The 17,286-nt window shown below is 38.9% G+C and overlaps 1 protein-coding gene across 1 annotated transcript in view; it reads left to right on the plus strand.

Annotated features, from left to right (window-relative positions):
• Nucleotides 1–17,286, plus strand: part of ano10a (anoctamin 10a) — a 60,399-nt gene that overhangs the window by 10,300 nt on the left and 32,813 nt on the right. The window contains exons 6-9 of the mRNA XM_048595847.1: nucleotides 3,582–4,151; nucleotides 9,232–9,287; nucleotides 11,075–11,149; nucleotides 14,118–14,300. Coding sequence (XP_048451804.1) covers nucleotides 3,582–4,151; nucleotides 9,232–9,287; nucleotides 11,075–11,149; nucleotides 14,118–14,300 — 884 coding nt within the window. The remainder of the gene's footprint in view (nucleotides 1–3,581; nucleotides 4,152–9,231; nucleotides 9,288–11,074; nucleotides 11,150–14,117; nucleotides 14,301–17,286) is intronic.

Raw genomic sequence — 17,286 nt, forward strand, 5'->3', positions numbered from 1 at the left:
GTGTATGTTGTAACATCTTATTTGCATTGAAAACTCAGTCATACGGTAATGGTTTATCCAGGTGCATTTAAATGTGTACGAGGTATTTGTTCCCTGAAGCAGAGAATCCACTTTCACAAATGTGTTGCAACAGCTCATTTACTGCTCAACATATCTGACCAGGAATTAGTTTTCTGCTTGCTGTTGCAGTTTCTCTTGATGCTTCGTTAATTGCATGAGGAGACCTTGGAGAGTGATAGCATCCCTGCCTCCTCACTACTCCCAAAGAAAGTAGTGTATGTGAAGAGATGCTTTTAAAAATTGGCTGTATGAACTGACATCTCTATTCTCGGGTATAATAGGAATGATTGGGCAATTGTTCTGTCAGATATACCTGGAGATGGCATTTCTGAAAGTGACTGGGTTTAAACATGGAGCCATACAGTCCATTGAGCCCGCTGCAGCATTCAGTATAATTATCCATGTCCAGTGCTTTCTCCCTTTACCTCATTGGTGTTTAGGAATCTGTCAATCTCTATTTTAAGTATACTCTGAGCCTCCGCAGCCTTCATGGTTGGAGAATTCCAAACGTTCACAATCCTCTTGATCAAAAGATTTCTCTTCACCTTGCTCCAAAGTGGCTTTCTCTTTGTTTTTTAAATTGTGTCTATTGGTCCTAGATGTCCTAATCAAGGATAACATCTTACCTGCATTTACCTTGTTTATTCCTTCAGTATTTAGTTAATTACAATGACATCGCCTCTCATTCTTCAGAACTATGGATAATTCAGGCTCCGTTTACCTGACCCCTCTGCATGGGACAGTTTTGCTAACCCCGGAACAAATCTAGGCATTCCCTCTGTGGTAATAATATATTTCCTAAAAATGTACAGTGTTCTAGGTGCAATCTAATCAGTTCTATATAATTGATGCAAGACTTTGCTACTTTGTACTCAAAACCTCTTGGTATGCAATTATATTCCACTCATTTGCATTTTTCTGTAGAATTTCCCTTTTGGTTAATCTAGAAGGTGCTGCTAGGTTTTTGCATGAATTCTGTTTGCTATCATTTTGTTTTAAAGAATGACATGTAAAACAACAGAATGAATATTATTCCAACATGCTTGTGCCAATTCTTTGAAAGAACCACCCAATTGATCGTTGACCCCCAACTTTTTCTTTGTGGCCCTGTTATTTGTCTCTCCTTTATATGTATTTAACTAATTCCCTTTAGAAAACTAATACAAATTTGCTTCCACCATCTTTGACGCATTGCATTTCAATTCACAGCAATTCCTTGCGTTCATTTACTATTAAAACAAAACTCCTCTCAGTACCTGGAATAGTTTCCCAGCGCCTAATACTCAGCTGCTGAGTGTGATTGAGGAACTTCCTCAGACATTTTACAAAACAAAAAAACATGAGTTCAGAGACGCTCAGTTTAAAGAAACATAATCCTGCGTAAATAGACTGTTAAAAATTCTTTGAGAAAACTGAACAAGTCTGGCAGCATCTGTGATAAGAAAGCAGAATTAGTGATTTGAGTCCAGTGACTCTTCGTCAGATCTGTTAGCATCTATGAAAAGATGGTGTTTTTATACTGAAAGCTATTTGGAGGAATAGAGGGCAAGGAGAGAGGTGACTGGACAGCTGGAGATGGAGTCCAGTGAGATGGGGGTGGGGCGGGTGTAGAGAGAGAGAGATGAAAGTGGTAGATAAAAAGGATTATGGATAACAGGACAGAGAAAATATGAATAAGTGATAATAAAAGCTAGGAGTAGAAGAAAATGGGTGAGCTGTACTGAATGCAACCCATATAATATGATAAAAGCCCTAGGAGTATGTGAGAATGGGTGACTGTGCTAAAAGCAACTCGTAACAGGGCTGGGTGTCGGGTGGGTAAAGACATGAAGTACAGAATATGGCTGTAAAGTTATTGAACTCTTAGCCTTAGAGGCCACAGGAACTACAAGTGGAAAATGAGCTGTTGTTCTTTAAGCTCGCGCTGAGGCTCATTGCACCCGGCCTGCAGTAGAACAAAAGAGAAGTACAGCGCAGGAACAGGCTCTTCGGCCCTCCAAGCCTGTGCCAACACATTTAGCACTTCCATACTGAAACTGTCTTCATTTACACGTTCCTTATCTGTCTATTCCCTTCCTATTCATGTATTCGTCCAGGTGTTTCTTGAATGCTGCTAGTGCGTCTGCTTCTACCACCACCTCTGGCAGCATGTTCCAGGCACACTCCACTCTTTGTGTGGAAAACTTGCCTCGCACACCTCTTTTAAACTCACCGCTCACACCCCCACACCTTGAACCTGTGTCTCCTGGTAATTGACTCCTCCACCACAGGAAAAAGCCACATATTTTCCACTCTATCCATGCCGTTCGCAATCTCATAAACTTCTATCAGGTCACCCCTTAAACTCTGCATTCCAGTGAAAACAAACTCAGTCTATCCAACCTTTCTTCATAGCTAAAATTCCCCCATACCAGGCAATATCCTGGTAAATGTTTTCTGTGCCCTCCAAAGCATCCACATCCTTCTGGTAGTGTGTGGACCAGAGCTGTACGAAATATTCCAAGTGTGGCCCAACTAAAGTTCTACAAACCTGCGGCATAACTTGTCTATCCTTATACTCAATGCCCCTTTTGATGAAGGCAAGTCTGCCATAGGCCTTTACCACCTTATCTACCTGCGCTACCACCTTCAGTGATCTGTGGACCTGCATACCCAGATCCCTCTGCATATCAATACTCCTAAGGGTTCTACCATTGACTGTGTAATTTCGATCTGTACTTGATCTTCCAAAATGCATCACCTCACATTTGTCTGGATTAAACTCCATCTGCCATTTTTCTGCCGACGCCTCCAACTGAGCATATCCTGCTGTATCCTCTGATAGTCTTCCCAAGTACAGGTAAATTGCTGCTTCATCTGAAAGGTATGTCTGGACCCTTGGAAAATGAGGAGGTAAATGGGCAGGTATTACACCTTCTGGGATTGCAGTGGAACATGCATGGGGGTGTGAGTAGATATTGGGAATGGAGTGGTCTCTGTGGAATGCTGATAAGGCAGAGGAAGGAAATATGTGTCTAATCATATAATCCTGTTGAAAGTGACCAAAATGATGGTTCACAATCCTTTGGATGTGGAGGCTAGTGGGGTGGTAGTGAGGACAGGAGGGCCCTATCGTTGTTATGGGAGGCAAGGGATGGAATGTAGGCAAAAGCGCAAGAGAGTTTGAACACTAAGGGTCCTGTCAACCAGTAGGGATTTAATTTTCAAAGAAAGTACATTCTGCAATCTTGAAATGCAACAATGGGCAAATTGAATTACCATAAATCAGTGACCCTTCAATACATTCTAACCTGCATGGCACGACATTACTGTTAGAAAACAAGGAGGCTGACCACAAGAAGTGGAATGGTAGCTGGCTGGGAATGTGCATGTTAGTGACCAGTATGTTTGCAGAAAGTTCAACAGTTTGAGTCGAATCTCAGATGTTTTATATCAGCCTTGCCTTCTACAAGTGTATTTCAAAATAGTGAATTGCCTATTTTGAATGGTTAGCCATTTTGTATTCTCTTTTTGTTTTGCAGATGAAATCCAGAAATACTTTGGACAGAGTATTGCACTTTATTTTGCCTTCTTGGAATATTTCACCTTTGCCTTGTTTCCCATGGCTGTAATTGGAGTGCCTTACTATGTATTTGCATGGCAAGATTATGACAAGTACGTAGTGTTTGCCACTTTCAACCTTGTGTGGTCAACCATTGTCCTGGAAGTCTGGAAGCGTTGGTGTTCTAGACTTTCCTATAAGTGGGGGACACTGACAATGAAGAGAGAGTTTGAAGAACCTCGGCCTGGTTTTCATGGAACGTTGGGAGTGAATCCAGCAACTGGCAGAAAGGAACCTACATATCCTTCTTACCGGCGACAGCTGCGAATCTACTTGGTTTCAGTGCCTTTTGTCTGCTTGAGCCTCTACATCTGTATTTTCGTTATGATGATCTACTTTAGAATGGAGGATCTGGTCTTGGCCTATAATGAAGAGGCTCAAACAATGTTCAGCAATATCTTGCTGTATGTCCCAAGTGTTGTTTACGCTTTAGTTATTGAAATAATGAATCGAATCTACAGATATGCTGCCATATTTTTAACTTCGTGGGGTGAGTATAGTCCTCTTTCAAAGCTGATATTGCTGACCTTAAAGTTCTTGTAATTTTTTCTCCCATGCAATTGATGTTGACCGTGTTCCACATTAACTAAACTGATGGGTTCTATTTAAAATGATTAAAAAGGGAGGAGAGGTAAAAGAAGGATTTTTAGTTTTACATAACAAGTAGTTCCGATCAAGAATGCATCTCTTGCAGTGATGGTGAGAGAAGATTCACAGTAACTGTCCAAAGATTAAAATGGGAATACGTGGAAAATTTACTTGCAAAGCAAAATCTTGTGGTGTATGAAGGGCTATCCAATTAGTTCACTTATACCCTGCTATCTAACAAAAGAGTCATCACAGGCATGATAGGTTGAAGAGCCTACTTCTGTGCAATATCATTTTCATTCTGTGAATATGACTTCTAACTTAGTCATGAGAAAGTGTTTCAAATGAATATGCAAAATGGCAGAAGTAGGCCATTTGGCCCCTCGGTGTCTGTTCCACCATTCAGAGGATCATGGTTGATATGGTTGTTTCAAATACCATATACCCATCAGCCCCCTACAACCATAGTTGTTGGTGGTGGTGGAAAAGAATCTCCTTAGCTATGTCCTAAAAAGATAACCCTTGGCTGTGGAGAGAGATCCACTTTTAGTTGCCATGCCACTGATTTGACATTTGCAGGCATGCCTTCCTTTTTTGGATGCGGGAGAGAAGCGTATCTAAAAACATTACAAAAAGTCAGTCACTGACTCAGCAATTGTTAAGATGTTAGATTTCAACAGCTGTCAGCTTTCAACTTGGCCCCATTCTATTTTCCTGCCTTTATTCTTTTTTTTTTAATATTCTTTTTGAAAAACTGACTTAATTATCTTTTTTAAATGATTACAGTCTTGTGCTTAATAGCTATATCCAGTACAGCTTCCATGTTCTGATAACCCGGTGTGAGTGAAAATATTTGTCCTTAATTTCCCCTTCATTCGAGTGATAAGCTTTGATCTTGTTGGTCAACAGAAACAATCAATCTTCCAACATTTTTCATAATTTTGGATGCCTCTTTGTTTTCCAATAATGTTCTTTCTCGATTGATTATGTCACAAGGATTTCCTCTCTGAGGGTCATTGGTCTTTGGAGTTTCTTCCACAGAATGCAGTGAGAGCTGGATAATTGAATGTACTCTGATTAGACAGATTTTTGATCAATAAGAGTCAAAAGTTTCTGGGGTATAGGCAGGCAAGACAGTGGAATTAAAGCCACAGTCAGATCAGCCACGATGTAATTGAAAGGTGAAGAAAACGTGGTCTGAATGGCCTACTGCAGTGACCTAATGATATTTTAGTACACTTGAATAATACTTTTACAATATCATTTTAATTGATTTATTAATTATTACTTCCCATTCTTCCTAGGGCTGCATCAAGTAATCTAGTTAAGGGCTAATGAATGTCATTTACAGAATCAATTTTATATTAATTTTATGTCTAGTGCCACATGTTAATAAAAATATAACTTAATATTATTTGCCTTTGTGACCATTGTGTTGTTGCATTAGTGCTGTAGAGGTTTTTTTTTGTATGTGAGGTCCTTGATGCCTGTTCTGTGATGCCATTTAGGTACTTGTTCTTATTATTTTCCACAATGTCATACTTTACATTTAATATCCCAGTCCACAAATCAACATACAAAAAAAGGCTAACTTGGTCCGATTTATTGAACGAATTAAATAACTTTTTAAGTAATACATGGAAATAATTATTTAGAGCAAGATACATAATCTGAAAATAAGACAATAACATTTTAATTGGACCTTTTTGGAAAAAAATGTTTCTTTGCTATTAGAGCAACAGGATATTCAAATTAACTAATGGATTTATCCCTTGGTGAATCTCGAAGGTGCAGTTTGGATAATGCTAATTATTGTCCAGTCATAAATTTGACCAAAGAACCTGGAAGTTAGCGACAAAAACTAGCCTCTTTATGACATTGAATATATTTTGTGTTACAACCATGTATTACAGTTCTACAGCTTTGCTCTAGATGATGAATTGAAATAACTCCATGGAGGGTGGTATCCCAGCACCAAGTCACCCTTTATTTACGCATGTACAGTACATGGATTCTGACCAGCTATCTCAGAGCCAGCTCCTAGAGTGAGGAGAATCCCTGTGACTCCTGTTTATATCTGTCGGCCAGGATTCCCTGACTGGATGAGGTTAACAGCCCCAATCAGGGAACTCAATGAGATCTACCTGGCCAAGTTTGTTCCAATCCCTATAGAACACATACCCTTCTGGCTCTGAGTGAGTGTGTTACCCACTGGACCACAGTTTACATCACAGACTGCAAATTGATGAGACCTTGGTATCTTAGAGAGTGAGTTATCATTGTCTACTTGCAAGCCTTCTCCATGCACTTGCTTTGATGACTCAGATTTTTTGACCTTAAATTGTCTATTATGCACCCTGTAAATTTTGTAAGTTAAGTTAAATCATCCAGCTACCCAAAGCATTTTTTTTAACCTAATGTTTTAAACAGTAAAGAAAATTTTTTTTCCATTGAATACACTGACTAGATCTGATTACTTGGAACCAGTTTTATGTAGTGATTGTCACATAGCAAACTTTTTAAAATTAGTTCACCCTAACTGTATTAAATCACACACATGCAAAAATTTGGAAATTTCTATTTTATGTGCAGAAATCCAGCTACTTTAGAGAAATGATTGTAGATTTCATCAGATACTTGAGCAGTAATGAGGATGAAATGTACTTTCAGAATTTACAGGACTGGGATGTTCTGTCGACCGAAACTACATCAGTTATTGGACAATCAGAAGTTCTATTTCAACAGAAGTAAACCATTCAACAAACTCCTTTACCCGCTCACTGTAGCCCCAACCACCATTTGTTTGGGTCATTGCTATTGTGCTATTATTTTGTTAATTGGCACCTGAACTTTTTTATCCACTCGTGGGATGTGGGCATCACTGGCTGGACCATCCTATTTGCCCTTGAAGTTGGTGAGATGCTGCCTTGAACTACTGCAGTCGTATGCTGTAGAGAGACCCACTATACTGTTAGCAGGGAGTTCTAAGATTTTGATTCAGCAACTCTGAAGGAACAACAAAATATTTCCAAGTCAGGATAGTGAGTGGCTTGAACTTGCAGATGGTGTTCTTGAGTATCTGCTGCCATGTATTGCATTTAAATAGCTGTATTTCATATCAAGTTGTAATGAAGTGCTCTCTAAACTCTGTTTACTTCTTGAAGATCTTGTTCCACTGTTGCCACTAAAGGTGGAGCTTAGGGGCTTCCCTTCCTAAACACGTTCGTCCGTCTGTCTGTCTCCTTTTCAAAAGGCTGTTGAACAAGCTACCAATCGATTGTCCTAATACTCCCTTATGTGGTTCTGTTAAACTTTTTGACATAAGTGCTCCTTTAGTATGTTAATAGTGCTGTGAACTAAAACAAGTTTGCCATCCAGCTGGAGCTAGAATATGGACTATTGATTTTTGTTTTTACAACATTTGTGTTCTTTATTTTTTTTTAAAAAAGATCAAGGAGTTAGCAGTTTTTTGAGCAGGCACAGGAGAGGAGTTGAAGCCTACCCTGGTCAGCCATAATCTTGTTGAATGATAGGTTAGGCTTGAAGGGATGAATGGTCTATTTCTGCTCCTTTTTTTAATATTCATTTGATCTCTACATTCACCAAGTCAGGTGGATTTTTTTGAATGCTTTTAGAATTGTCTCTCAATCAAATGCATTGGTTCGCCTACTATTTCTTTTACATTTAATTTGCTTATTCTGCTATTCCCTGCTCTCTCCTGCAGATATTTCCATCATGTCCTAAGAGCTGACTGGGAAAATTTCAATACTTGCTATTAAAATCCTGTCTGAAATCGCCATGTAATAGTTTGGATAGCATATTCCACTTCCTGAAACAAACACATCTCCATTAAATAATTTTAAGAGTTTCTAATTGTCACAATTTAATAGTCTGTTCCTGAACTAAATTAAATATAATCAGAAGGCTTATGGTACATTTCAGGGATTAAACACATTTCATACACAAATCAGACCAGTTTCTCAGCTTGAGTGCTAACATATGTGAGCAACCTTAACTTAGCAAAAGTGAAACCTCCAACTTGGACTTACTGCTGCCAGACACATTTGATAGTTCACATCTTAGCAAACTGTTTTAGCCCTTTTTAAAAAAACTTGTTCTCAAATTCTTTTGCTGTCTCTCATGCAGACTTGCACATATATGCACAATTTTGAACATACCAAAATCCAAGGACTGTGTGACCTTTTGCATTTTCAAGAATACCTCTTCCATTTTACTGTCATGGTATTAGTCTTTTTGGCATTTTGTTTATTAATACCTGTCAATATTGTGTTGACATTGTTACTGGAATTGTAAGCCAGAGGCCCAGACTAATTCTTTGGGGACATATGTTCAGGCTCCACCACAGCACCTGACAGCATTAAGATTAATTGATAAATCTGGAAGTGGAAGCTAATCTGAGTAATGGTGGGAACTATCACTAATAGTTGTAAAAACGTCTTTCAGAGTAGGAAATCTGCCCTTATGTGGCCCTGCCTACGCAGACACCAGACCTATGGCAATTAAGTTGATTCTTAATTGGTGTCTAAAAGGACCCTACCAGGGCTACCAGTTGTAGTAACAAGGTGTGGAGCTGGAGGAACACCGCAGGCCAGGCAGCATCAGAAAGGCAGGAAAGTTGACGTTTCGGGTCTGGACCTTCAAAAATGGTAGATGTACCATTTTGCGACTCACCATATGGACTGCATTAGTCCCAGAAGGCCTTCTCGAAGGGCAATTTGGGATAGGCAACAAATGGTGACCTTGCCAGTGACACCCATGTCCCATCAAAAAATAGACTTTGCAACCAAGAGATATTGAAACCAACAGAAATCATCTGACTGATTTCAAAATGTTAAATATTAGAATATGATTGCGTGATACTTGTTTATTGAGGAAATATACTTCACTTTCCTGTTCTTTGTCCTTTAAGAGTGACCAATATTTAATTTACTGTTGATTGTTATATGTATTTTGTATTGTAGAAAACCACAGGCTTGAATCATCTTATCAAAATCATTTAGTTTTGAAAGTGTTGGTGGTAAGTACATTCATGTGAATCTGGTGAATAGCATTCTTTTAATTGTGTATCATAAAATGATTGGTAAAAACTGTGCTACCTACCACTAATCAGAAGACATCCATAGTGTGAAAAGAATCTGGGGCTCCAAGGAGTGAATTTGAAAGAGAAATTGCATAAATTAGGCTTACATTATCTGAAAATATAAGAAGTTGGAGCATGATATGATTAATTTCTAAAAAGTTCAATTAGTAATGGCAAAGGGACTGTTTTTCTTTTTGGGGTTGAAGGTATATTGGATAAGGGAATGTAACCTTAAAATTGGAGCTAAAATATTCAGGAAAGGAGTTAGAAAACACTTCCCTGTGCAGGTGGTAGGCGTATGGAACTCTAACCTACAAAAAGCAGTAGATACAGGGGGCATTTAATAACAAATCTCATTATGCTTTTTTGTTAACAAAATATATTCATACGGTTAAAATTAAAATGCAGATCAACCACAATTTTAATGAATGACAGAATTGGGGAGGGAGTTGCTGGAGGGGAGACTTGATAATGCTATTCAAAACCAGGAGGTGTCTAAGTAAAGTAGAAAGGAAGCCATTTTTCCCATTGGCCAGAGTACACTGAAAGTGAAAGGCAAAAGAACAAAAGGTGACATGAGGAATAAGTGAGTCTCGGATCTCGATTTGACTGCCCATGGGTGTGTTGAAGGCAGATTCGTTAGTGGCTTTCAAAACAAATTGGATCTTTTCTTGAAAAGCGAACGTTTACAGAGCTGTGGGAAAGGGTGGAAGCATGAGTCAGCTGAGTGCTCTTGCAGAGAACTGGCACAGACACAATGGTGTAATATTCTACAATTCTATTTCTATGATCAATGCTAATGTTTATACTTCACAAGCCTTCTTCCACAATCTTCATTTCACTCACATCAATATAGCCTTTTCCATTCCCCCTCCTGTGTCAATATAACTTCCCCTTAAAGGCATCTTTACTGTTTGTTTCACTTCACATAGTGGCAATTTCCACATTCTAACCACTCTCTCTAAATAGAGGTATTGATAGGAAAGCAAAATGTTCTACTGGATCTTTACAGTGTATTGGTTAGACCACAACTACAGTTCTGGACATCCTGCTTTAGGAAGGCTGTGAATATCTGTGAGAAAGTGTGGAGGAAATTTACCATAATGCCTGCGGGGATGAGTGATTTTTGCTGCAAGGTTAAGTTGGAGAATCTGTGGTTGCTCCCTTTTAAGGCAAAAGAGGATGAGGGACAATCTGATAGATGTACAAGATTATGACAGGTTTAGGTAAGATGGACAATAAAACATTGTTCCCATTAGCTGATAATACAAGGACTGGGGACACAGACTTGGAGCTTTTGGATAAGAAATAGAGGGAACATGTGAGGAAAACCTTTTTTTTTTAAAATAAAGGAAGCTGCATACAAGGTTGGAGAAAGTAGAACAAATCAATAATTTCCAAGGATATTGGATGTGTATTTGAGAGAAACGATTTTGCAGAGATACAGAATAGGAGGTATGGACTGACTGGATTTTTGTTCTGAGAACAGTGTCTTGTGCAGTTATGACTCTTGCTGCATAGTATTTATAATTGTTCCCAACATATGACTGAATGTAATTGATGTTAACCTAAAATCTATTGAAGAAACTATATCAAATGCTGGAAGAACAAAACTAAGCTAAGATCTTTTATTCAGGTCTCTGACCTTGCATATTGAGTTTGATATCTGCTTAAAATCTTGTCTTAACCATTTCCTTATGCATATCTACTTTTCTGTTTTCCAGTTCAATTTTGTAAACTGTTTTGCATCCCTTTTCTACATTGCATTTATCCTTCAGGATATGAAACTTCTTAGACAGGTAAATATTTTGAAATGGAAGTTACTTAATTTGTTTCTTTGTTGAAGCCTCCAAAAGGGGAAGACTTTTGTAAATCCACCTTAGTTCTATATTTTGCTCGAAGTAGCATCTTCTTGTTTATGCTTTTGCATTTGTTTCTCGAGGAATTACCTGTGTTATCTGAATAGAAAATTGCACTCATGGTATTTAGTGAATCTCACTTGATGTTGTTCAGAAATGCTGCCTTGTTGTTTGTGTAGGTGTCAGGCATACATCTTGTGCTTGACCACTTCTGTGAATTCTGTGCAGACAAGATTGTACTGAAACTTTGTGCCCATGATGACTTAAATTCCTACTCGGCTCCCCTTGTTCTGCCCCTTGCCCCTCGCCCCTCGCCTGCTTACCTTTCCTTATCTGCTCACTTGTCTTTTTCTTTGCCCTGTTTCTCGCTCGCTCTTGCATATCTTACTTCTGTATTTCTGGCAGTACTAGCTGTGAAGTGTCTTTCAACATCCTGAAGTGTTGAAAGGTGCTAAGGAAATAAATATCCTTTTGAGCATTAGTCAATGCTAAATTTCAACCCTGACTTGCAGAGTCCTGTTCCAATTTGGTACTCTTGAACTTCTCATTCTTCTGCTTCAGCACTGCATCTAAACCTTTAGCCGCTGGACCTGTTACTCTGAAATTCTTTCCATAAATGCCTCTGCTGTCTATATCCCAGCCTTTCTGACAGTAAATCCATCTAAATATAATTCTTTCCCCTAGAGCATTTAATTACATAAAAGTGCACTGTAGACTGGTTTATTTTTCCTGATGCAGGCCATAACATTTGTAGTGGCTAGCAAATTGCTGTCATTGAAAGTGTGAGTCTCTATCTAATCTTTAATAATAATTGCACTAGGCTGTGAAATTCAATACTTAAAATAACATTAGATTGCTGTTGAAAGCTTAGTAAATTTAACCAGTCAGTAAGTCAGCCTTGTTGAGAAGAAAGATCTTGGATTTAATTCTTTGCCCGGTCTGACCTAGCTTATCCTCTTAGAGTGGCCCAAACACCCCTGCATTACGGGAAATAGAATTTGTTAACAATTTGGCTTCTGATTGCTGAAGTGTACACTATCTTCTGTCTTAAAAACTGTAAGAACTGTGGATGCTGTAAATCAGAGATAAAATGTAATTGCTGGAAAAGCTCTAAGTCTGGCAGCATCTGTTGAGAGAAATCAGGGGCATTCTGAGGAAGGGTCACTCAACCCGAAACATTAACTCTGATTTATCTCCACAGATGCTGCCAGACCTGAGTTCTTTTTCCAGCAATTTCTATTTTTGTCAGTATCTTCTGCCTCTCTTTCACAATTTTAAGAGGATGTAGGAACAGTGTTCTGGAGGTTCACAGCTCGACATATCTGAAAGTGGGAGGAAGAATTGAGAAAGCATGTGATTCTGGACTTCTAAGAAGAGGTAGAGTGCAAAAGGAAGGATGTTGAATTAAAATGTTTCCAGATCTGGCTGGAGGATTATGTCCAACTCTGGGCACTAAATTTTCAGAAGGATGTCCAAGTCTTGAAGAAGGTACTGTCAAGATTTGCTAGAATTAGTCCCGGCATGAGGAACTTTTATTTAACTTGAGAATCTGGAATTATACTCCTTTTGAGTGGAGATCTAATATGTATAAAATTACAAAGCATTTTCATAAAGTAGACAGGGAGAAACAGCTCACTATTGAGTGTCTACAACCAATGGAGACAGATTTAAGGTAATCAGTAAAAGAACCAAGAGAGAGAAGGATTTTGAAACAATTTGTTATGACCTGGATTGTCCACTGTCTGAAAGAATAGTGGAAGCTGATTTAATAGCAACTTCCAAAAGGGAATTGGATGAATAGTTGAAAAGGGGGAAAAAAAAAATACAGGCCTACTCGGATAGGCTAGAGGAATTTCACTAATTGCTGAGCTCTTTGAAAACACAGCACAGGCGTGAGGCGCTAAATAACGACCTCCTGATCTAAATGATTCTAAGATGACGACTGCATGGGGTTGGTGGTGTGAAGCTCACTATGCAGTAATAGTTTTCAGACATTCACTGCTACAGTTCCTATGAATAATGACCACTTAGTAGGATACACAGGTTGAGCATTGCTGAAAAAAGGCAGAATGTCAGAATGCTTTGGGATTTCTATTCTGCATGCTATAAATTGGTGGTATTGGCAAATTGGTGATTGATATTTGCTAAAGTAGGGTGGACCAAATTTCATTCTGCAGGATAATCACTACCCTGATCAGATTTCTTGCTATGTATCAGACCAACTCATGGGCCTAAGCCCTAATTTTTGGTCCTGGAAAATCACCAGTCTATCTCGGATTATCTTAATGGTAAGTTATCTCAAAAATTTGAGCAAAGGTGAAGCTAGTTGCTTGTCACAGAAATGACTAAGATGGTATATGAATTTCACTATTGGTGTCATGCCAGGTGTGTAGACCATATGTCCCAAAGGCTGGCAGATTGTGTCAAATGGTAGATCCTTTCAGCAGTTCACAACAAGCAAGTACCCTAACTGTACCCTAGCAGCCTGCGCTTTCAAAACTCTGAGCACTGCATCCGACATTAATGTGATTTCATGATTGGAACTGAACAAATGTTGTCTAGATATGCAAAGAATTACACTAATTAACAGTTTAGGATTGTATGTATGGTTTGCAGTTATGGTGCATTGCATGTGCTGAAAGTTACATATATAAACACATAGGAGTTTGTTTGCAGAATGAAATAGCATGTATTTACTCTGTCTCTGTTTCGACTGAACAGAGTAAATTATAGCCATGCTCTGGTTCACTTCTCAAGGCAATACCTTGACCAATCAGTCAACCTGTCTGGTTTAAACTTTAAACAAAACCTGTCAGTTAATTGTCATTCATTGTTAAAATTGAACTTCTGCATTTTTTAAAAAATGCATTATCTTGTAGCATGTCTGACTTATTTTGTGTTCTTCCAGAATCTGGCTGCCTTACTCATTACCTCACAAATAATCAACCAGTTTGTGGAATCCTTATTTCCTTACTGGCTTCAAAAACGTCGCAAAAAGATTATCAAGCAGAAGCTAAGTATATCAAGTAAAGAAAAGGAGCTTCCATTAACTGATCAAGTCAAGCTGGAAGGGAAAATGGACACGTTCTTGGTGAGTTTCAATCATAGTGTTAAAGTTGAGCAAAGTAAGGTGAAACAGGTTACAAGACTACCATGTCAAACCCCTTTGAACCTTAATGTCTTCAGCCTTGGAATGATCCTGGACTTGTAAGACTGAATTTCAATTTTTTTTTGTAGGAAGGTAAGCATGGGTGGGTTTGGTACACTTGGCCCTAGTGCTGTCCCTCAAATTCTGTACTATTGGTTATTAATTGCATCCACTCAGTAGCAGTTCAGTTAATTGTAGAGACCCATTTATAGGAAGCTGTGAGCTCCAACCTCTTGGGAAAACCTTTTGACCAACATTTGGCAGGACTGGAAATGATTTTGCCAGGAGATGGGTGAATGGGATGAGCAGATAAGGACTGGTGATCACCAAAAGAAGTGTAAAATAATGCATGTCAAGAGGAAACTTGAAGAATAAATGTTCAGTGCACGATGATAACAGACTCAAGATCCATCATGCAACAACATCATTTCTTGGAAGAGTGAGTCTGGGTAGATAATAAAACCATATGATAAAATGGCAAATGGCTTCTTGGGTTTTGTGGTGAGGGTCATACTATGCAAGAGCAAAACAACGATAATAAAATTGTATAAAGAAATGACTGACCAAAGTTAGAGCATTGAATGTGGTTTTGGAAACTCCATTACTGTGTAACTTTAAGATAAAAACAGAAATTCTTATTATATTACATTATACAAGGAGAGACTTGAAGTACTGGAATGATTGTTGCCTGAGCAAGGATGATTTAAGAGATGATTGAGTGGAAAGTATTAAGAATTTCGATATGGTAAGAAAGAAGAGACCGGTTTCTCCAGTGATGTAAGGATCATTGAAGCACCCATCCTTTTAAAATCGGAACTAATAGACCAAGGAAAAGAGGAGAAATATTTTTACACAAGCTTGTTAAAGCAAGAAATACTTTGTCACCAAAGGTACTTGATGCAAGTCTATTTTGTATTTTCTGAAGAAATATTGGACCAATATTTGCACACTAGAGGGAACTAAAAGTAGGTCCGAAGGAATGCCATATAGAGAGCTCTAACAAAGGGCTGGCAGACAAATGATGAGTCAACTAGCTTCCCTCTGCATTACATATCCCTAATTTGGTATTTATTTCTGTATGTTTGGGAACATAATTGAGTTTAAAAAGAATTTAGTCCATATAGCTATTGTCTTGGCAACAGACGTTTTCTTACGTTATTGAGGAAAAAGGAATTAAGAAAGATTTGTAGTGATTGTAATGAGGTAGTCAGGTGGACCTCATTGAATGAGTTTCCTGATTGGACCAGATTAACAGCCCCAATCAGGGAGCCCTGGCTGACAGATTGAAAAAAAAACAGGAGTGTCAGACATCCTAACACTTTGAGAGCTAGATCAGTGTTAAGGACTTTCCATGTACTAAAGACTTAGTGATGGATACTGGTACCTGCAGTTATTTCAAGTTTGTGCTTATGTACAATGCCTTTCACAACCTGAGGACATCCCAAAGTGCTTTGTAGCTGATAGTGTTGTATTGTGTGGAAAGGAGGCAACCAAATCACACCTAGGCAACACCCACAAACAGTGAGGTCAATGAGTACATAGTCTGTGATTGTTCAAGAAATATTGGCCAGGACGTTGTTTGGGAGAATTTGCTGTGTTCTTCCTTAAATGTTGCCACTGGATTTGTTTGTGTTCCACTTAAATGACAGAGACTGGCCTTGGTTTAATGTCCAATCTGAATGATAGTTTCTTAATGGTGCAGCACTCCACTCAGGACTACATATTTAGTACCCTAGTTAAAGCAAAGGTCTATTGAAACCCCTCCCATTACAACAAAAAGGTATGTATTGTTTGAAGGTTCTGGGTTCAGTTCACACCTCAAGACTTGGAGCACAAAGTTGACAATGGAATGTAGTTCTGAGTGAATGCTGCACTGTTGAAGGTGCTGCCCCATTTGTCAGTTTGGGTGAATGTAAAATGACCCATGGCAGTAGTTCAAAGAACAGACCTTAGTCCTGGCTAATATCCTTTAATTAACATCAGAAAACAGACTGACTCATTAACTCATTGCTTTTTGTGGAATCTTTCTATGCATAAATTAGTTGCCATATTTCCTATATCACAACAGTGATTACATTTCAAAAGCACTTTTTAGTATCTTTAAACCACTTTGGAACACCCAGTGGTTGTGAAAAGTTCTATATAAGTGCAAATTGTTATTGACTGTGTCAAATCCTATTTGTTAGCTATCTATAAATTTTGTTGTTTGTTTATTTATTCATGGGATGTGAGTGTCACTCGCTGGCCAGGACTTACTGCCTGTCCCTAGTTGTCCTTGAGAAGATGGTGGTGTGCAGTCTTCTTGAACTGCTGCTGTCCACCTGCCGTGGGTTGACCCACAATGCTGTTTGGGAGGGAATTCCAGGATTTTGACCCAGCGACATTGAAGGAGTGGAAATATGTTTCAGTGGCTTGGAGGGGAGCTTGAAGGTGGTGGTGTTTTCATGTATCTGCTGCCCTTGTCCTTCTAGATATAAGTGGTTGTGGGTTTGGAAGGAACTGTCTGAGGATCTTTACAACATGCACTGCAGAAATTCAAACAGTACACACTGCTGCTACTAAGCTTTGGAGGTACAGGGAGTGGATGTGGTGCCAGTCAAGTGAGTTGCTTTGCCCTGGAAGGTGTCAAGCTTCTTGAGTATTGTTGGAGCTGTACCTATCCAGGCAAGAGGGGAGTATTCCATCACACTCCTCCTCATTTGTATCTTTGTAAATGGTGGACAGGATTTGGGGATTCAGGAAGTGAGTTATTTGCCACGGTATTCCTAGCCTCTGACCAGCTCTTGTAGCTACTGTGTTTATGGCAGGTCTGGTTGAGTTTCTGGTCAACGGTAATCCCAGGGATGATGTTAGTGCAAGATTCAGTAACACCAATGAATGTCAAGGGGTGATGGTTAAGATTGTCTCTTATTGGAGATGATCATTGCCT

The sequence above is a fragment of the Rhincodon typus genome, chromosome 4 (assembly GCF_021869965.1).
Source record: "Rhincodon typus isolate 14 chromosome 4, sRhiTyp1.1, whole genome shotgun sequence".
NCBI lineage: Eukaryota > Metazoa > Chordata > Chondrichthyes > Orectolobiformes > Rhincodontidae > Rhincodon > Rhincodon typus.